Here is a 22,575-nt window from a genome sequence, read left to right as displayed (position 1 = left end):
GGACGAATATTTGTATCTACTAAGGCATTACACTCTGACACATGATATTAAAAAATAAAAAGCATATCCTTTGACTTAAGCTCTTCTTCCTATATTAAGAAATAGAAATAGAAGCTAAGTTCCTTACCATTTACTTGGCAATGCTTTCTTGGGACTATTATAACATGTTTCAGATTTGGCATTTTCAGTCAATAAAATATTGCTAAGAAGGTTGCTGAGAAATTCACATAAAATTTACATAAAATGTTTATTACTGGGACCACTGCCTGGGTTTATGCTAAAATGCTTTCAGTAAAAACGTTCTAAATTCAGAGCTAATTCTTTCCCTTTATTTTATGTTTCTCTATTAGGTACCTGTAAGCTACACACATTGGCCATAGATTGACTGAAGTCCTATTCTTAAGACGGAAGATTCTAGTATGATATCGGACTTAAAAACTTAACCAGATTAGATATTGTAGAATACAATCTTTTACAAATGAATTGATTTTTCTCTCCAAACCTTTTGCAAAATTTCCGTAAGAGAGACTCATGGACTTGGAAAATTCTCTGTGAAGCTGCTTTTGGCAAAGTCCTGGCAAAGAAACACTTTTGCTATTTCAGATCCTATTCTTTAAGCCTCAACTTACTATTCTTATTTCGTGCTATTCAGTTTTTTACTCTTCTGAGGTGTCTATGAATCTCCACTGTTTTGGATCTCTGAGTACTTACATCATTCCCACTTTAAGACTTGTTTGGATATTCTTTTTAAATTTATTTTTTATTTATTTATTTTTGTTTTTTTCCCCATCCAGAACTCATGTTGAGTGGTTGGATATTCTCGTGGGGTGCTTTTGTGGTTTCTTGACTTGTTCCTAACTAAAGTGTAAGTTCTGTTAAAGTGATTAGTATCCCTGTTCTGGAATCTCCCCTCACTCTCTACAAGCCCCTAATACAATAAATCCATAATAAGTGCCCAGTTAAGTAGGTTGCATTGTTTGGAAGTCTATCAAGGGACTAAAGTTAAAGGACGGTCATATTTTATGCTTTGCACATTGAGTTGAAAAGTTAGCTGCAGACAGAAAACTGATCTAAGTAAAAAGTCTTAGACTGGAGTCTCATCACTGTTGCTCAATTGACCTGGTGATCTTTGGCCTGAGATTCAACCTCTGTGTCTTTACCAGTGATTTATGAATACCTAAGTTTTCTTTTATCCCTAAATGTTCTAAGATAGCTTGATTGCTCTATAGTAGTGGTTTTCCAAGTGTGGTACCTAGATCAAGAACAGCATCATCTTGGAACTTGTTAAAAATGTAAGTTATTTGACCCAATCGCAGGCTACTGAATTAGAAACTCTCAAGCTCGCGGACAAGCCCTCCTGGTGATTATGATGCACGATAAAGGCTGAGAACTACTGATCTGGAGTATAGTCAAATTTGTGGTATAGAGAGAAGCTCTATACCACAATGTTAGCAGACATTGAAGATTGTGTAGCAATTTCATGATTGGCATTTACGTCTCGTATCTCATGTTTCAGCTTTCAGTCTCTGTAGCATGGCTCACCATTGCATCATATTCAAGTTTCCAGGGACTACCCACGGGATTGCAGCTTCCAAGCTCCTAAAAAGTACTGGCAATTCAGAAGTGAAAAATGTTTCTCAGGGTATACAAAGAATGTGCAATGGACAAGGGATTAATTTCCAGTGGCAGTCTCCTAATTTTGTATTCATAACGTTGTATGCATGCTAGGCTACACATGCAACGTCTGCTGATATACATTAAGTAATTGGGCATCCAGCAGCCCCATTTGCATGCAAAGGCTGTTGCACACCTCACATTTACAAGTCTAAAATTAAAGCCCAGTTTGAAGCTGGCTGAAGGCTAGCTGCTAGAAAAATAATGAGATAAGGAAGGAAATGGCTTCTGTTGATCAGTGCTTTTGGCCTCTACAGTTCAATCTTTGCTAATTTGCCCTTTGAAATTGTGTATTCAGGTAGAAGAGAGAGACTTCCAAGAGTATCTGGGTGGGGTTTTTTCCCCCCCTCTTAAATCCTACAGTTATAAGCTGGTTGTGTTTATCCACAGCATTTCTCTTAAAACTGTACCTACATGTATGCTGCAGTCTGTTGCTGTGCTATATTTTTGCTTAATGGAGTATTCAGGTTCTTGTGGGATCACATGCATCATCTCAAAAAACAGCCACCCCCACACAGACTCACAGGCTGGGTCTGTAGCATCATTTTGTTTTAATTCAGCCCACATTTATCAAGCAGCCAATGTCTTTGTGCCAGACACTGTGCCAGGGGCTTGGAATACACATCAATCAAGCACACTCTCTGCCCTCAAAAGCTCACAATATTTTAACAGCTTCCTAGTGTCACAGAGGTGAATATTTTTCTTAAAAAGTCTTCCCTGATCTGCCTGGTTGAAATGACTCCTTGCTTCTCCGAGCCCCTGATTATGCTCAACCTGTGTCCCTAGGAGAAGAAGAGACCAGTGGACATAGGCCTAGAAAAGACAAAGCCTAAAAGCCAGTTAGTTACTCAGATCATCAAGAGGAGGTGGCTGCATTGCAAATGGCCTCTAGGATCAGTCTGTGGGAACAAAAAATGTACCAATGTTTCCTGTACTCCGGTGTGGTCACACAGAAGAGAATGCCAATCTAAAGCAATCTTAAAGGAATTTACTCACAAGCACCACCTAGAGGAACGGTGGAGCCCTACAAGGACAGTACACCAACTAGTCACTTGTCACTCATCGAATGCTTTATATTTTCATATTTGGCCATGTCCTTTGTTTTACTTTGACATCAAGATTGTGAGGTCCCAGAGAACAGATCAGGGTCTTAAGAAGATTATCTTTCATAGTGCCTATTTGATGGTAATGATCATAAATACAGTATAATAGAAGGAAAAATATCTGGTGGCTTATATGCATTGGTAGTTTCTCATGGTAATAAGCATTTTTTTTCTCTTCCTTTTAGCACAAGTGCATATACCTTGATAGCACCAAATATAAACCGGAGAAATGAGATACAAAGAAGTATGTATAGTCCTTCATTTAACATTCAGAATGCTTCTCTCTTTTTACAATTGGTTTGTTTTGGTGTGAAGTATTTTTATTTTCTCATTTATATAGACTCACCAAATCTCATCAAGGTTTTTTGTTTTTTTTTTTAAACATTAGTTTTGATTATACCTTTAAAAATATTCTACTAACACTTCTAAGTTTGTTTCTCTACATTAGTAACAGAACTCATGACATGATGGTAGATCCTGGATTTCTGTTGGCTTGAACAACTTTACACTTATTGCCAATAAACCTCCTTGAGGGTAGGGACCACATCTTACTCGTTTTTGTGCTCTCTGTACTTAATGTGTACATAACATGTTTAATTGATGTACAGTAAATATAAATGCTGCCATTTAAAGTTATAGCATTATCCTTTAGAGGTGGAAGAGAACTAAAGTTCATTTAGTTCACAAAGAAATTGTAGGCTTGCTCAAGTCCAGCTGTGGGGCTATGCTGAAATTCGATGGTCTCCTTTATTAGATGATTGGTAGGAAATTTAACTTCATGACTAATGATGGACAGAAAGGCACAAAAGGGAAAAAGCTCTCTAAAGAGTCTCCACCGGACATGTAGCCCCGGGTGGGACAGCGGGTCAGTGCAGAATATGACAATCACAGCCATGCAGGGACTATGGGAACTGCCAGCAGTTCCGGTATTACAAGCTTTTGATTTAAATACTTAATAGGAGATTAAGTCTCAATGTGGTCTGGATTTCGAAATGTTTCAGAATTTGTTTTTCTAGTAATGGACATTTGAAACAGGTCTCATGAGGAGATAAGGGGAGGCGCTGGAGTGACAGAACTAGTTTCTCTCTGGCGCCCCCTGCTGTCGTGCAGAGTGAACATTTAGGAAATGAGCCCTGCTCCCCAGGAAGCCGACTCTGCACAGTGGTCTGGAGTGCCTGAAACCAGAGCAAGGGTCTCCACCTGTGGCACCGAGCCCTCATTCCCTAGAGTCGCAGTAAGCTTGGGAGCATTGAAGATAAAGCGAGTATGGGCATCAGAATTTTCTGGGGATATGTTTACCTATGTGTGGAAAGTTCTTATTGACGTGAAAATATTCTAGTTTTGCACACATTTTCTATAGGTAACTTTAAAAATTAACTTGATATAGAGTTTTAAAAATGCCAGAATGGTAGGAAAATCTATACTTCTTTTAGTAGGAGCCCAGGTGGTTTTTCAAATTCGAACCCTCTGTGCTGACTCTTGGTGAGAATGTGCCACAGGGCCAGGCCCAGGGTGACCTGTACGGGTCAGGGCTGAATATTGTGTTTCTAACCTGGAAGCCTTGTTCACTCATGCTCACATGTAGTTAATTGCCTTCTAATAGTTGTTTCTTATGCTTTGAAGGGACTGGTTTTCTTTTAGAAGTCTAATAATTGACGATTTGATATTTCTCGCCTGGCTTAGTTGCGGAGCAGGAGCTGGCCAACCTGGAGAAGTGGAAGGAGCAGAACAGAGCTAAACCGGTTCACCTGGTGCCCAGACGGCTAGGTAAGCAAGCACAGCCGCTGCCGGAATGAGGGAGGGCGGGGCCACCTATGGATCCTGTAAGCAGCTTGCATATGTCTGTCTGTGAATGTCCATTGTAGTTTGTTTGGTCATTGTGCTGCTTGGGTGGAATGCATTTAGTGTGTGTGTGTGTGTATGTATATATATATATTTTTTCTGATTTTCTGCAAGTAGCAAACCTGTAATGCCAGAGTTCTGTGGGAACACAGTGATGACTTAATTGCCAAATAATTTAGAGCCTCTTAGATGATTGACTCTGAAAAAGCTTACCTGGGGCGCTGCATATGCCCTGTCATAGCACTAGTCAGGATGGGAGTAAATGCTGGCACAAGCATATTAATCATGGCAGTTAAATGTTAATCTGAAGAAAAGGAGTGGAGAGTCAGTTCCAAGAGGGAGATGAGAGTGAGCTGGAAACCCGGTGGTGGGTATAAGAGAAACATCACCTGTGTTTTTATTCTACAGCTAGAGACCTCTGGGCCTCTGGAGCAGGTGCTGCCAGTGTGATGAATTGTCTGGGCCGCCTTTGCCGGTGTTTGAATCATTCAGAGGGGATGCCACCTAATGGGAATCATTCACATCTTTTCTTTGCTTTTTCTCTTCTATCAGCAGCCGAAAATTTAAAGGGTTGGACACACAGTGTCCACAGATTTAGTTAATACAAGCATGTCTTGTGTCAGGGGCCACTTACGGTTGTGATAGTTTTAGAGAAGTTCCCTCCCCACACCCTGCCCCCCCCCACCAAGAACATAGGTAAAAATAATCTAATTTGGAAATTATTTAATGAGAGGAAGTAATAGTAATATTATCATCATCCCACTGTATTTCGTGAAAAGGGCTAATCTCAAGTGCCTCCTTTGTGCAAATGAGCCAGACTCGAAGGGTGCAATCAGAAAACAGCTTTAATCTTTCCTAGCTTGGCCCCTGAGATTGGCTATGTGAGACCAGTCTTTCTCAGGCTTTTTGGATGATGTGAGAAATTAAAGCTTTTTGGTCTCTCTCAAACAGTAGAGTGACCTAGCTAATCCTAGGCCTAAAACAGTCTCATTTCAGTAATTAATGTTCAGTCTTAGGTACTGATCAAAATTCTGTTACTAATGGAGATGAGAGCTTCTCCCCTGCTCTAACCCAGGCCTGTTTCAGGTAGGAATCCAGCAAGTAGAACAGGGTGTGGCTGGACTTTTCTCTATTCACGGCTCTGTTCCCAGATTCTGACCTTTCTAGGATTGAAGGGGGAAGTGGAGGGAGATAAGAGAGGTCGGGGTTCGTAATGCAGTGATCCTTGTTTCTTTGAGCCTAGGTTTACACTGACTGCTCGTTCTTCTTCCTGGGAATCTTCGAGTTTTTCAGCATCCCCCACTCTCTGCCACCCATCTCCCACCTGGATTTCCCTGATACAGACGATTTCCTCTCCTGTCGGCAGGGCTTGGCCTCACTGTTGGCTCTTGGTAGACTCCTTTTAGGGTTCCATTGTTCTTGACATGGCCCTCATAGGCAAGTCCCTTTAGATGGCTTTAGGTTGGCATTCTCTTTCATGAGAATCACATTAAAAGTACAGGAAATACTTGTGCATTATTTCTTTTCATAAACTGTGAATGTGGGCCATTTGTAATGTAGCTACCTCTTATTGAGGACTCATCTCAGTGGCCAATGGACAACAGCCTTATACCTTTAGGCTGTAACTGTTCTAGGCATGAATCCAATAAGACCCTCAGACTCTTAAAAATGCAGGTTGAGGTCTCCAGCTGATTTTCATTAAACTTCTCCTGCTCATCTGGTGTGAAGATTTCTCCTTCCTCAAAACACAGAAGACATAGAATTCAGAATGACATCTTTCCTCAGATTTCTGCCTCCCTTTGACCTAACCAACCTCTTTTATAGGCTGAAGTTAGTTAAGGTTCCCCAAGGTAGGTTTCAGTTACCTCCTTGCAGATCCTGCTTTGAGGGGCCATTACCTCCCTTTGGAATTTGAAGTGCTCGACATCTGTTGTCTTGAAGCCTTAGCAGAAAATGAGCAGGATTCTCATTTTGACTTCCTGTTATATGCATTATCTAGGGTTAGTCAGGTATGTGTGTGTGGGAGGGACTTGGGGGTAGAAAAGAAAATTATAGAATGTATTAAACTTTGAGATGAGTTTTGAACAAAACTTGTAAATGCTTAGACATCTGGCTCTCTCCATTTCTTCTAATTTTCAACTCCTCCTCTATTTCTCTACCCCTTACAATATTGGAATGGTTGCAGGAGATACTACAAGTTGCTGTAACATTAGAGAAAAGTGTCAACATTCCTTACTGTTTTGAAAGAAACATCCCCCATCCCCCACAATAGCAGTCAAAGGGCCAACACCAAACAGGCCTTATATATCTTTCAGATCTCAGAAGAAAAGTCCCTATGGTATCTTTCTCAGTTCAATTATAAGATTTATAGTGAACACAAATTGTTTTAATGCAACTTCTGTGAGAGTGAATCTTTCAGAGAGCTGACACTTTTAGTGACCAAAGCACCAGAGAATTATTTCAAAGGAATCTTTATAATACGCACACCAAGCTTGCATAAACACTGAGAATTCCCTAAATGGCAATTCTTAGATGATTGTCAAGCTGCCAGGATTTCTGGCCCCAAATTCTTTTAGGTTTAAGAGAGAGCAAGTAAATAATCTAACATCCATGTTTTTATTTTGACTATATAAGGAAAGAACAATAAATAGTATGGATTGATGATCAGTTACTAACTAGAATATTCCCATTGTATTTTTAGAAACTGGGTTATAAAGACTACATGCTTGTCTAGTGGCAAGACCTCTGAGAGCCTCCTGAGCCTTGCTGCTTGAATATAAGGCAATAGAGTTAGAAGAAGAAAAGCAATAGAAGCACCTTTGATCACCATCTTTACTAGGTTCGGGCATGGTCATATTCAAGCAGGAGGAATATTCTACTATTTCCAAGACAGGCACTATTTCTTCTGTTTAGCACAGACCTTTAGGTATGATTTCAATCCAAGTGAAAACTTTAATACCTACATGATTGAAAAACCTTAGTAAAAGTGCTCTTTTGTTTTAAAAATATGGTCTCCTCTTTCTATCCAGCTCTTTCTTCTAAATGATTCCCCTTCTTTAAGGTCTTCTTGGAAAACTGGTTATGTTCTTACTTGCAAGAGCATGAGAATGTTAAGGGAACTCATGTTATAGATTTATTATGTATTAATTAGTCCTCGATGGCTGACATTTCAGCTTAATATTTATGTTTCACCTTCATGGATTTTTTTTTTCCTAAGGTGGAAGCCAGTCAGAAACTGAAGTCAGACAGAAACAACAACTCCAGCTGATGCAATCTAAATATCAGCAAAAGGTCAGAATTCATCTCTTTTAGTTGAATTTTGGTAAGGAATATGAGTACCAGCTCTTTCAAGTAACCGTGAAATAACACAGTAACTTTACCAAAAGTATAAAACCTTCCAACCAGTTGCAAAAGGCAGCTTTCAAAATCAAAGCTCTCAGGAAGTGAGAAGTGAAGAGATGGATACCTTCAATTCTTACCTAAGCCCTTTATCACTCAGCATGACCCTTGATTAAGGGAATTATTTTTTTCATTTAAGTTAACTATGTTTAACTATAGTTTAAAGTCTACTGTGTTTGGAATGTTTTGGTTCTAAGAATATGGATTTGTTTACTGCATGCCAGTCATGGAAGTAGTACAAAAAATATTTAAGATTCCCAGCGATTTTTACAATGAACACTGAGTTTTGTAATCAGGAAAAATTATTTTCCCTTTTCCCTCCCCAGTACACACACACACCACACACACATACACACAGAGAGAGACAGAGATAGACAAAGACAGAGACATTGAAAAAGAGACAGACCAAGGAAGAAACACAAAGACAGAAATTTCACGGGCAGAAGATGTAGCCCGGCCATTCTCTGTGATCTAAGTAGCTTGAAGTAACAACCTATAATCATGGTGAGGTATAGCACAAACAATACTGTAATTTGCCTTTCATCATAATTTTGTGTTCCAGAGTTCAGACTGAAAAATGGTAACTGTTTTTGTTCTCTGTAATTTCAATACAATTTAGCTAAAAAGAGAAGAATCTGTAAGAATCAAGAAGGAAGCTGAAGAAGCTGAACTCCAAAAAATGAAGGCAATTCAGAGAGAGAAGGTAAGGAGGAGGAGGATTAGTTCACATTTGCTGATCAACAATTATAGTTTCGTTGTAGAAGATTTTTATTATAGTAACTTTAAAAATTTATCCATCTTTCTCTCTCTCTCTCTTTCTATTCCCCACTCTTCTTTTCCTCATCCAATTTTTTTCCTTCCATTTTATCCTTCAAAGGAAGATGCATGCTTAGGTCTTGTGATTTTACAGGAGGCACTGCCTTTACGGAGCATAGCCTGTATTTCAGGTAGAACAAAGACAATTGTTAAGTCATCACCAGGAACAGGGTGAAGAGGCTTGCAGACCCTTAATAATTATTGTATTGCAACCTCTTGTCCTAAAGATCATTTATTCGTTGTCATTTAATACCCATAATTGGCTGGCGTGTGGGTCATTTACAGCTAATTTCTTCATGGGTCAATAATGTACGCTATTCATAAATGTTTGTGGTTGAAACTGTTTCCTTTCTTTTTTTTTTTTGAGACAGGGTCTCACTCTGTTGCACAGGCTGGAGTGCAGTGGTGTGATCACAGCTCACTGCAGCCTCAGTCTCCTGGGGTCAGGCAATCCTCCCACCTCAGCCTCCTGAGTAGCTGGGACTACAGGTTAACACCACTATAGCTATTTTTTTTTTTTTTTTTTTTTGTATTTTTTGTAGAGACAGGGAGGGTTTCACCATGTTGCCAAGGCTGGTCTCGAACTCTTGGGCTCAAGGGATCCACCTGCCTTGGCCTCCCAAAGTGCTGGGATTACAGGAATGAGCCACCATGCCTGGCCTAAACTGTTTAAACATTGTCTAAAAGTAGTGTTTTTCCCTTTCCTAATATGATAACTGTAATTCTGTTGGCATAAATTTGCCAGGATGTGAGAGATGGGGAGAGAGAGTTGACCTGTAGACCGTTCCCATTGAAAATATGGCCCTTGAACAAGCACCATTGGCATCATCTGGGAGTTTGTTAGAAGAGCAGAATCTTGAGCCCTACCTCAGACCTACTGAATCAGAATCTGCATTTTAACAAGCTCCCCAGGTAATTCCTGTGCACATAAAAGCTCGAGAAGCATTAATTTAAATGACCTTGCAAAAGAAGGGGTGACCCATCCTTGTTCTTCCACAGATGTGATTTCTCTGGCTGACTGGCCTGCACTGTCACCATGATCCTAGCCTTCCCTGTTGTAGATAAATCTGTAGCTTTTCATGTTAAATGTGAGCCTAGTTAGTAGCTTGTGTCAGATAAGAAAAATGAACATTAGCCATCTAGAAATGACATGTTTCACATTGCCAGTGTGGAAATGGACGAGGGAAGTGATAATGGCTGTGCTTATGGAACACTTATATTTTAAAATGCACAGCAAACACACACATGGACATCAGCCTGCAAACACGCTGCCCTCCTCCCCAGGCAAATGGCTGCTGCCCAGTAAACTCTGAGCCAAGTAGAATCCAAGCAGCCTATTGCCACCCAAGAGCCTCTAGCCTTGTCTCTGGTCTTCCCCCACTGGCTGCTGGTCCCCTTCTGCCCTTCATTTCCTTCTCTCCCAAAAGAAGTCAGGGGACACTGGGTCTTATTCTGATTGGTCGTCATCTCTGTGTGCAGCATTTAGTGAGGGAAGAGTAGACTGGATTCCTTGCCAGCATTTGTGCATGTTCTTTGATCCTTAATAGACAGAAAGGTGTGAAAGTCAACCAGCTCTTTAGTATCCAGTCATGTCAGTGGGGCCCAGGAAGAGTTAATCCTATGGGTACAAAGGGAAATTTGGAGACAGCACTGGTATACTTGAGTTGTATTCAGTTCAGGAATGTAACTTGCATTCCCTAGACTAGAGTCTGTCACAGTATATATACTTCTAGTGATGTTCTGTAGCTTCCTTGTACTGCCTTGTACTGTGAGAATTGTCACATTTTCAGGATTTTTTTGAGCTACTTGGCTTCATCATTGTCAGTTTGAAACCAACTGTGGTGGAAAATATTTACGATGTGGAAATCAGTGAATGCTACAGATTAATTTCCCCTCCTCCTCCTACCTGCTAGACCTGATTAAATGTTGACCAGCACACCACTGCTTAGCACTGAATGAAAAAGGTATTTTCTTACCCTCCCCTACCACCCACGTTCTAAAGCCAAACCTCAGAGGGCTAGGGAGAGCAAAGATTTGGGGAAATAGCTGGCCTATTGTGTGTATGATATTTATTGATTTAAAAATAGATTATAATTCATGTAGTGGGCAGAATAATGCTCCACCCCAAGATGTCCACGTTTTATCCCTGAACCTAGGAACATGTTTCCTTACATGGGTAAGGGGATTAAGGTCACAGGTGGAATTAGGGTTGCTAATCAACTGACCTTGAAATAGCGTATCCTGCAATATCCAGGTGCCCAATATAATCACAGCGGTCCTTAAAATTGGGAGAGGGAGATAGAGAACGAAGAGATGATACCAGGAGAAAGACTCAGCCCACCACTGCTGGCTTTGAAGATGTAGGAAGGGGCCATTAGCCCAGGAATGTGGGTAGCCTCTAGAAGCTGGAAAAGACCAGGAAACTGATTATTTTCCTTCGAGCCTCCAGAAGGAACACAGCCTTTCTGGCACCTTGATTTTAGCCCATTGAGACCCATTTTGTACTTCTGACCTCCAGAGCTGTAAGATAATAAATTTGTATTGTTTTAAGCTGTTAACTTTGTGGTAATTTATTATAGCAGCAATAGGAAACTAATACTACTCATGTGGTTTTATAATGATGCATTAATTTCTTTTCCAAGAAATCTATAAAGCAGAGACAACGTCTCTAAGACATTAGAGCATTAGAGTAAAAAAGCAGTCTACCAGATGCAAGTGTTTTGCCACTGGTTCTTTCAGTATAAATAGACAGGTTTTCCTAACTCCCCACAGCAAGCATTTCACCCAAATTTAGTGCTATGGGAGTAAATCACATTTTCCCCCCATAATCACATGATAAATAATAATTTTATTTTCCCAGACTTTCATAATACCCACAAACCTAAAATATGAAAATCTTCTAACTCCATTTTAAAGACTCTCTCAATTTCCTGGGTTCATCTTATTCTGCCTTCGATCTACATATGTTTGAGATAATATACGGTATTGTATAGTTTCCAGATACAGCCATCCTTTAGACATGGGAGATTGGTTGCTGCCTCCCCCTGCCCCCACAACACAATGGATACCAAAATCCTATATAAAATGGAGTAGTATTTGCAATAGCATATGTACATCCTTCTGTATGCTTTAAGTCATCTCTAGATTATTTATAATACCTAATATGATGTAAATGTTGTGTAAATAGTTGTTACACTGTATTGTTTAGGGAATAATGACAAGAAAATAGTCTTACATATTCGGTATAGATGCAACCGTCTATTCCTCATCCCCTGAATATTTTCCATCTGAAGTTGGTTGAGTCAGCAGATATGGAACTCACAGATAAGGAGGACCAACTATACTTCATTTGATTCCCCAACCTCTTGGTATCATAACCTCAGAGAATTCAGGAAACCAGCTAAAGATCTGAGTGGCTTCCAACACCTTTCCTTGCTCTTTCCAGTAAGCTATGGCTGTGAAAGTCATTTGAAGCACTGGAAGTCACAGTGTTTCATGCAGACACTGAGAAGCACAGTTAGTTTTAATGCTATACGGTGAAGTAGGAACTAACTGGTAGAAAATAAGTTATGCATATTAGATGCAGAGCTGCATACAGGTACATGTTAAGGAATCACACTTGTTGCTTTCTTATTTCTAGGAAGCAAGTAGTAGCAAGGGCTAACAGTTTAAGAACAATTTTAGGGGTAAACTCAACATGAGGAAATTATTTCAATGTTGTTTATATAAATTGGGAAACATTTCCATTTCTGAAAACTTTCAGGGAACATCAGTGTTTCCAAGAAATGTGGTTCCTACATCATGCATTTCTTTGTGGATGACTTGGTGGAAGCATTAAGCCTTTGGTTATTGAAATGTAATAGGATCTCACTAATTAACCCCATAATGCGGTAATGTTAATATCTCTGAAATAAACATGTGGTACTAAGAGTGTAGGCTGATAGGTTTTCTGTGCTTCACTTCCCTTATTTGTAAAATGGGTATAATAATGTAATAGTGAGACTGGTAGGACTAGAGGATGCAATACATGCACAGCCCTTAGTACAATACCTAGCGCTTGGTAAGCACTCAGTAAAGTACCCTAACCTAATTATAAATGTAAAGAAGTGCTTTAACACTATCTCGTTGGAATCTATTATATCAACCTCTTGGAAGGGGGGCATAGAGAGTATTATTATTTTTATGCATGAATTGGATGGGTTCAATTATTTCATTTCTACTAAACCCACATGAATGAAGTTGCTGGAGAGAAAAACATATGTGACTTTTGTTTTTTCTTTTGCCACACTACATTTCTGAGATTTGATCTCAGCTGGGTCTTTCACAATGCCCAATGCCCAGCATTTTTTTTTCTTTGCATTGTAACTGGGAACCAAACCCAATTACCAAAATCCTTGCTGGCTTTATATTCTTATGCTCTCCTTTCATTTGCAGCACGTGACCTTGTCTCTCACTTCATAGGAAATAAAGGTCGCCAGCCTTAAGTATCTTTATTTTTCTCTTTTCTTACTCTCCCTTTGCTGCACCTACCCCCATCCTATCTCAGGAGGAATCAGAAAGTCCTTTTCCTCATTGGTACCATGGATTCTTCCACATGTGTTCACCATTTCATCTTCCCTCCGGTCTCCCCAGGGACCTTGCTTCTCTATCAGTTAAGCTCCCTTTCTCCTCTCACTTTCTTGTTTTGTTGTTTGTTTTGTTTTTGTTTTTCTTCCTCAGGATTTAATCTTACTCAAATCTCTCACCTTAAAAACAAATCTTCCATATAGTGGTCTGCTTTCAACTCCTCTGTCCCAAGCATTATGGTTCGAACTTCTTGAAAGACTCCTCTACCATATTTGGTTCCCAAATGTCAGTCTATGGACAATCACCTGAACCAAAGAATCTCTATTTTTAAAAAAATGTTCCCCAGGAGATGTATGGATCAGCTAGCTTAAGAACTTACCTTCTCTGATTCCTTTCCTTCTCTGATTCCTCATTTGTTGGTGGGCTGAATTTGGCTTTTCTTTCTAATGCTTCTCTGGTTCTAATCTACCTAAGATCACCAACGGTGTTCTTAACTGAAAAATCCAGCTGGGCGGAGTGATTCATGCCTGTAATCCCAGGACACTGGGAGGCCAAGAAGGAAGGATTGCTTGAGCCCAGAGCTTTGAGACCAGTCTGGGCAACATGGTGAAACCCCAGCTCTTAAAAAGAAAGAAAGAAAAGATCCCAGTAAAGATTCTTAAATTCCTCACTTATTTTTGCTCTGTGTAAAATTAAATATTAAGGCTGGGTGTGGTGGCTCATGCCTGCAATCCCAGCACTTTGGGAGCTAAGGCGGGCCAATTGCTTGATCCCAGGAGTTCAAGAGCAGCCTGGGAAACATGGTGAGACCCCATCTCTACAAAAACACATATATTAGCCAGGTGTGGTGGTACGTACCTGTAATCCCAGTTACTCAGGAGGATGAGGCATGAAGATCACTTGAACCTGGGAGGCAGAGGTTGCAGTGAGCCCAGATGGCACCACTGCACTGCAGCCTGGGTGACAGAGCAAGACCTTGTCTCAAATAAATAAATACATAAATAAAATTAAAATTTAAAATTAACTATTAAGTACTCTGTCCTTCAAATTCCACCCTCCTGAATGTCCCTGGGATCCTTTCCTTGTACTTGTTTTTCCACTATTGATGCTTACCAGATCCCATCCCTTGGTCTCCTCTGATACTGCTGGGCCTAGGCCCCCTCTCCTTAGATGAAAAATTCCACATTTAAGGATCTAGTTATTGTTTGTACTGATTTCTGCAGTCCATATCTTCAGGCCAGACCATATTTCTAAATTCCAGAACCATATATTTTACCACATGCTTGATATTTCTCCCTAAATATTCCACAAGTATACCTCAAATCCAATAAATTCAAAATTGAACTCATATGTTCATTCTGATGCTCTTAAATGATAGTAATCTTAGACTCTTCCTCCTTTTCTTACTCATCCCATATCCCTATCATCATGCTTCCTATTATTTCTGTCCCTTAAGTTTTTCTGAAGACTGTCCTTTCTTCTCTCTTCCCTGTACCTGCTGACTTAACTTGGGGCTTGTAATTTATGGCCTAGATTACTGTGAGAATCACCCCAGGGGGTTCTCGTGTATTTGTGGCCCTTGCTGCAGTTTAACCTCCATGTTGCTATAAGAGTGAGCCACTTCCTTTCCTGCTTAATATAATGGCTTACTGTTGGGTTTCATAAAGTCCAAATTCCTTTACTTGGCACTTACATTCCTATATAATTATTCCTTCTTACTTTCTCAACCTTATCTTCTACTCCTCTCTCTATAAATATTGTTCAATTTATCCATGAGCTTCTTGGGTTTCCTTGAGCTAACATATTCTCTTGTACCTTTGTATATTAAAAACGTAAGTTCTGGGAATGCCCCTTTCCTGTCCAGGGTTACTACCAGCCCATGGTTGCCTTTGTGCAAATTAGAGACCAATTCTCCATCCAGGCGGTCAATTCTGTGGGTGCTCAGACTGGTGATAGATAGTGCCTTTGTGAGACACAGAAAAAGACACCTCCTCTGCGCTAAAGCAGCCACATGCTGCAGTACAAATCTTGGTGAGCTGAACACTGGCTCTATTTTTCCTTTCCTACTCCCCTCCCACCTGCTGGGACCCCATGGGCTGAACAACCCATATAATGGAGTGTAGTAACCCTGTTCCTACCTTCTCCTCCTCCTGAAACACTCTTGCTTAAGATTGGGTTGGATATAGAATCTCTATCTCTCATTAGAGCCATGGTATTTATCCTTTTATTTGGTCATCAGCTCTTTGGGGAATATGAAGAAAGCTGTGAGTCCACTCTCCATAGAAAGAAGCACCCTCATAACATGCAGCTTACCCAAAGTTAGAAACCACATTCCCAGTGTTATTCCGCTTCTTGGCTCTCGTGCTCAGGATGGAGTCTAACATTAAGTAGGCATTGAGTTACTGTGGAACTTTTGAGAGCATTTCCTGACAATCCATATAAAGTGCTTTTTCTGCATTCTTACTGTTATTTGCAAACTGCTGTCCCCTAATGTGTTTAGCATACTGCCATCATTTCTTTTTTGTCTGTGTCCCCAACGACACTGTAACATTTTCCAGAATGGGCACTTCTCTGTTCGTAGCTGTATTCCCAGCATCTAACATGGTACCGAGCATATAACAGGCATTTGATATGAATAGGGATTGAATACAATTTTTCAACTACTCCAGAAATACTACAACTACTACTTTTTTCTCCCTCTGAAATACTTCTTCATCAACTATCAACTTCTGCTGAGGCATAAACAAACGTTGTTTTTTTTTTTTTTCTTCTGAGATGAAAAAAAAAAGCCCAGGCTGGAGTGCAATGGCACGATCTTGACTCATTGCAACCTCTGCCTCCCGAGTTCAAGAGATTCTCCTACCTCAGCCTCCCGAGTAGCTTGGATTACAGGTGCCTGCCACCACGACTGGCTAATTTTTAAATTTGTAGTAGAGATGAGATTTCACCATGTTGGCCAGACTGGTCTTGAACTCCTGACCTCAGATGATCCGCCCGCCTCGGCCTCCCAAAGATCTGGGATTACAGGCGTGAGTCACCGCGCCCTGCCATAAACAGACTTTTGTTGGATAAAATTTAGCTACTGTATGACTGTTTGTGAGTTGGAATCTATTAGTGAAAAGGTTAAAATCAGTGGTCTCAATTTCTAACCTTGCTAAAGGAATCCAGCCTTTTGTCTCTAGCTGTTTTTGGCTTTCTCACTGTTCTCTGAGTAGCATTCTGAATACTGGTTTAATCAACACTTACTGCTTGCTTGCTGTCTTTCACCCTTTTAGATCCACCACGACCCCCCAGTCCCCACCCTGGAGGGCAGGGAACTCATCACAATTGAACACTTTTGTGCTCATGAGTCAGGATTTTTTCCTAGACTAGAATCATGTTTATTTGGTTTTACAATTTTCCATTAGTTTGCCTCCTAGAATTCTGTGTTTCATTAATAATCCAGTTGCTTGCCTTATAATTGATTTTCTTTGACTGTAGTAAATTTCCTTTAGTATTTTTCTGAAACTGAAATCATCATCCATTTTGCCTTTCAAAATGGGACTAGTAATTAGTTTTGAGTGAATGAAGACTTTCATGGAAATGAACAATACAAGCAGTTTCTTCATTGCTTTGAAAGATGGAACCAGACTTATGTTTGGCCTTGAAAGTGATGATTTCCATTATTCTCCTTTCACTGGTCCTCTTCTGGGCAAATCCAATTTTTATTAAAGCAACCCCAGCTCCTTACTGTCTCTCTTGGATTCATTTAAAACTTCATGATCCTCCTGGATAGTAGAATGTGTTTCAACTCTCCATTAAATTTGTTGTCTAGGAATTTTACTTGTTTTTCATAGGTCATAGCAAGTTAAAAAATGACAATGTGTCATGGTGAGCAAAAAGTAAACATTCCTGGGTTATTTAAATTGGATTAAACTATGCCAGAGCCATGGTGACAGTAATATCAAATATGAAGGCCTTTATCTCCAGGCTCTCCAAACAGCTAATTAAAAAAAAGAACTATTTTCTATTCAAGTGGATGGCTTTTTTTATGACCTGTGCTGTTCAGTCCCTCAACAGCTTTAAGTATCTGATACTAAGTCAGAAGGGAGTTGGGTTGTCTTACTGAAAATCTCTTCTCGAATACTTTAGTAGAATGTGAGTGTATATATAAATTTTGTGTGAGCTGTTTAACCATTTATTATAATTTTAATTTAACATACTTGGTATGGAAATTTCATGTTTTCATTAAAACATTTTGAAAGCACTGCTTAAAAAATAAATGTTGCTATCATTTGAACTAAAGAATAAAAACGCAAAATGCTGGTTCTGTGATTATACCAATCAAGTTGGGAGAGGGGAGCGGTGGAAAGAACTTGGAGCTCCTGGCTTTCAGTGCAGTGCCCATGGGTCTGACAGGGACTACCATCTTGGAGCCTCTAGCAGGATACTGCATTAGACTATCAAGGCCAGTTGAACCTTAGGATTTTGGACCTTGGGTAACTTTAGCATCATGACTCTGCTTAAAGCATCCTTAATGAGTTATGTTTTGATATTTGCAATTTCAGAGCAATAAACTGGAGGAGAAAAAAAGACTTCAAGAAAACCTTAGAAGAGAAGCATTTAGAGAGCATCAGCAATAGTAAGTTAATGTTTTCAGAACTTCGTGCCTTTATAGGCAGATTGTTCATAGAGGTTTTAAATTCAGGTGATGGTAACTTGTCAAAACACCTGGTATTGGATTATTGGCTGTTGTATCAATTATGTAATTGAACTCTGTCACCATGTAAGTAAGGTGGGAGAGACATGTCTACTCACCAAAGTATCCTTTAGTAGTCAATAACACTAAATTTGAGAAATTCCCCATTATAAATAACTTGGAAGACTTGATCCTTTGGTGATCCAAGGTACTTCTGCTTATGTTGACATCCAGGATACCAATATAAGGAATAGGGTGTTTGCACTGAAGTGCCTAAGCAGCATCTAAACTGACCAGGGATTTATCTGATGGACTGAGGACCACTATACACTTGTGTTTTTTTCTAGACAAGAATTGAGAAATCATTTAGTAGTTATTGGCAAAAGTCTCAACTGGTGGTCATACACCAAGGTAATTTGCAGTATGATTTGTGAACAACAGCAGCCAACAGATATAGGGCAACTACTACGTGCTTTATAACGTAATCTACTTTGTTATGTAGGCTTTAAGGATAAGCTCATGTCCTAACTCTTGGTAGCCAGGTTACCTGCACATTGATTAAAAGACAAAACCAAAGAATCCTATTTCTGGCCCTACATTAATTCTAAATGTGGTAGAAATCGAACCAAGCAGATCTGGGTTCAAAGTCCTAGCTCTCGCTAAAACTCTTTGAATGTCAGTGTTTTTTTTTTTTTTTTTCTTAAATACAGATAATATCTATCTTATAGGCCATTTGCAAGAATTAAATAAAATATGTAAATGACATAAAAGTGCCTGACTATTACAGGCACTTGAAGTGATCCTTCTTACAGAGATCCTTGTTGAATAGGATCATATAACTTTTATTTTATGGAGGCTGTATACAAATTTCTGGTCCCACCAGAACCAGTAATGGGCCCTCCACTTTCATATGAAATATTCACTGCTTGCCACCTGTTCTCTCGCTCCATTGTTGTTCCTTGTTTGCAGAATTTAAGATCACTCAGATGTTGGGATGAGCATATTTGTGACACCCTCCAACATATTCCCCCTCTAAGTATCTTCTGATTTCTCATGCCACTAAAATTATCCTGCCTCTATCATAAGCAGCTCCTTCTTGCTTTAAGATTCAGAGGCAGGAATGGAAGAGACATTTCTCAACCCTCTGCTTTGCTCCTTAGCAAGTTAGGTACTGTGTTTCTGCTACCCAGGCCAGAAAATAGATGGGAGATGGGATGGGGTAGGATGAAAGTGTTGGTAAGTGATGTCATCCTCCTTAGCTAAAAGGAGCATCACTCTCATTTTCATCACAGAATCCTTAGCCTGTCTCTCCCAACTCTTCTTCTAAAGAAGGCATTTGAGTGAGGAGCTGGTGGGAAGCTGAGGAGCTAAGTACCAGGAGAAACTGTCTGTCTTGCAGAGAGATATGGTGGGAGGGAGGCACCAGATGAAGACTGTGAATGTATCATTGCCTCTCCTTTCATGGGTAGAGAATGAATGAGAATTTATTTCGAGGCTCAGCCTGAAGAGTTGAGAGAGATTAGGGGCTGGGCTGGTGGCTTTGTGTCTGGAGTTGGTTCCTTCTGGTGGGTTCTTGGACTCGCTCACTTCAAGAATGAAGCCGTGGACCTTTGCGGTGAGTGTTACAGCTCTTAAAGGTGGCACAGACCCAAAGAGTGAGCAGCAGCAAGATTTATTGTGGAGAGCGAAAGAACAAAGCTTTCACAGCATGGAAGGGGACCCAAACAGGTTGCCGCTGCTGGCTGGGGTGGCCAGCTTTTATTCCCTTATTTGTCTCTGCCCACATCCCGTTGATCAGTCCATTTTATAGAGTGCTGATTGGTCCATTTTACAGAGTGCTGATTGGTCCATTTTACAAACCTCTAGCTAGTCAAAGAGCGCTGATTGGTGCATTTTTACAGAGCACTGATTGGTGCATTTTACAAACCTCTTGCTAGCCACAGAGCGCTGATTGGTGCGTTTTACAATCCTAGCTACAGAGTGCTGATTGGTGCATTTTACAATCCTCTTGTAAGACAGAAAAGTTCTCCAAGTCCCCACTTGATCCAGAAGTCCATCTGGCTTCACCTCTCCACTTTAGTAGCCTAGAGTCACAAATGAGAACAAATGTCATTGTCTTGTGGCATACTAGTTTTACATTGGAAGAGGGAAGACCTCCTTAACAGTGAGGGGCCTTGGGCACAGGACTGGATAGTTGAATGGGTTCATTCTCTGGAGAGTTCTAAATATGGCAAAGTAAAGGGTAAGAGATTCTTGAATTTTAAAAGACATTAGAAGTTATGCGTCTAACCTCCTTTCTTTTATAGTTCCAGCTTCTTGAGTTTGTGTTTTACTAAATACAGAAGATCAATCACCCTTTTTCTGTAAAGAAAAAAGAAGTTTGCCCTCAGCCACCTGGCCTGCTATCAGTGGAGCTGAATTCAATTACACACACATTTCACTCTTGCTCTTTCTTCTACTTATTGTAAAAGTCCCAGTTAACCAGGAAAAACAGAGTTGGCTAAAATTGAGAAGTATCTCAAATTGATTTTTAAAGCCTATTGAGAAACACAAGAAGAGGTATATGTGTGAGGTTCTTCTTTGAAAGAGTATTATGTTTTGAATTACTTTTGAAATTAAAAGACCAATAACTCATGAAATAAGCAGCAAGTATGTAGTTAGAAATATAAAAGAGATTTATAAAAGATGGATCATCTATATGACAAGTTTTTGTCATACCTCCTTAGAATCAGTGTATGGTGGAAAAAATGTCTAGGGAAGTGCTCTGGATTTTTTTTTTTTTTTTTTTTTTGGAAACGGAGTCTTGCTCTGTTGCTCAGGCTGGAGTGCAATGGCTTGATCTTGGCTCACTGTAACCTCCGCCTCCTGGGTTCAAGCGATTCTCCAGCCTCAGCCTCCCAAGTAGCTGGGATTACAGGTGCATGCCACCACACCCAGTGAATTTTTATATTTTTAGTAGAGATAGGGTTTCACCATGTTGGCCAGGATAGTCTCAAACTCCTGACCTCCAGTGATCCACCCGCCTCGGCCTCCCAAAGCTCTGGGATTACAAGTGTGAGCCACCGCACCCAGCCACCTCTTTGGATTTTTAACAGCACAAAGGTTTTGCCAGACCAACCAGACTGCCTACCCCCACCTCCCAAATTAGATTCTCCTGAAACTGTTAAATGAAGGAACATAAAATAGAAACATACATAAGAAATTCTTTCAAACCAGTCAATACTTTGCTAGTTTCACCATGCTGCAATGTGTGATTCATACAGCAAACCAGGAATGGTATTTTTTTTCTGTAGAGAGGGCAACCATGGACTTGAGCGGACTATAAATCTAAGTTGCTGGAGAAAAAGCTCATGATAGCAACCTGGGGCACCATCATGAGAATCTTAATGTGCTCTTTCTTAACACCTTGTTCTTGACTTCGTTCATTTGCTTCTGATTATTTTTAGTGTTGTCAATTATTTAGCTAACAGGCAGAAAACTAGGCTTTTATTGACATCCAAAGGGACTCTCCTGAGTGTAATAATGAAGGCAGTTTATCGAATGCCTGTGAGGTTGCTTTCTAATTGTACGCATTAATCTGCCCATGCAAGCTGGCTGAAAATACACAAGCAGATTGCACATGCAGATGGAGCACACAGGATGGTTTTTATGAAAAGACCTCTGGAATGTACTTTTGCAGCACTGTCTTTTCCCTAAAAATCGAATGACTGTGACTGTTTCAATGAGCGACTGAGAGCAGAACAGATTAATGGTGCATTAAGTCTGCTACTCTGGCTGGGTACAGACTCCAATTTCATAATTTAGAATTAGTTTTAGGATTCTTGAGTCTGAAAACAGAGGGTAGAAATCGGCAGTTAGCCTTGGTCTAACTTGCAAGGTTATTTTTAGTCTCTGTAATTATTTACTACTTATAAAAATTCATGTGTGATACCTTTGGGTGGACTTTTCTATTAGATGGAAGACGTGAAGTAACGGTTGATAAGGCTTTTTTAAAAAACAATGATAGGATTTTATGATTTAGGTTCTTTAAAACATTGGGTAAAATAAATCTCAGGATTTAAAATTTTAATTGGTAATTTGTTGGTGGTGGGGGCAGGATGTAGTCATCTTTCCAGTTGTGTTTTTTTGGATGAGTGTTAAGAGAGGTTTGAATTTCAGCTAGGGTAGGAATGTGAGTGAAGCAGGACAGATTCATTTTGTGTGCGGGTATTAGGAAAAAGTGTTCTTTTAAGAATTTTCTCGAGATATAAGAATTGGCTACATTTTAAACATTAACAATTTAAAATTCATGTCTAACAGCCACTTGATGACCAAAAAAGAAAAGTCTCTCTTTTCTTTTCTTTTTTTTTTTTTTGACACGGAGTCTTGTTCTGTTGCCCAGGCTGGAGTGCAGTGGCTCAATCTCAGCTCACTGCAACTGCTGCCTCCTGGGTTCAGGCGATTTCTCCCGCCTCAGCCTCCCCAGTAGCTGGGGCTATAGGCATGCAACACCATGCC

At 40.0% G+C, this 22,575-nt stretch overlaps 1 protein-coding gene across 4 annotated transcripts in view; it reads left to right on the top strand.

Annotated features, from left to right (window-relative positions):
• The window catches only part of EPSTI1 (epithelial stromal interaction 1), a 103,981-nt gene that overhangs the window by 19,046 nt on the left and 62,360 nt on the right, over nucleotides 1–22,575 (top strand). For 3 of the 4 annotated variants that reach the window (XM_016925260.4, XM_001152734.8, XM_016925261.4), the window contains exons 2-6: nucleotides 2,963–3,021; nucleotides 4,461–4,544; nucleotides 7,837–7,910; nucleotides 8,638–8,721; nucleotides 17,948–18,021. In XM_016925260.4, coding sequence (XP_016780749.1) covers nucleotides 2,963–3,021; nucleotides 4,461–4,544; nucleotides 7,837–7,910; nucleotides 8,638–8,721; nucleotides 17,948–18,021 — 375 coding nt within the window. The remainder of the gene's footprint in view (nucleotides 1–2,962; nucleotides 3,022–4,460; nucleotides 4,545–7,836; nucleotides 7,911–8,637; nucleotides 8,722–17,947; nucleotides 18,022–22,575) is intronic. The other variant, XM_063792102.1, reaches the window with a different exon arrangement.

The sequence above is a fragment of the Pan troglodytes genome, chromosome 14, assembly GCF_028858775.2.
Source record: "Pan troglodytes isolate AG18354 chromosome 14, NHGRI_mPanTro3-v2.0_pri, whole genome shotgun sequence".
In the NCBI taxonomy this organism is placed as follows: Eukaryota; Metazoa; Chordata; class Mammalia; order Primates; family Hominidae; genus Pan; species Pan troglodytes.
Note: the sequence above shows the minus strand (reverse complement) of the source record. Positions and strands in the feature narration are given on the sequence as shown.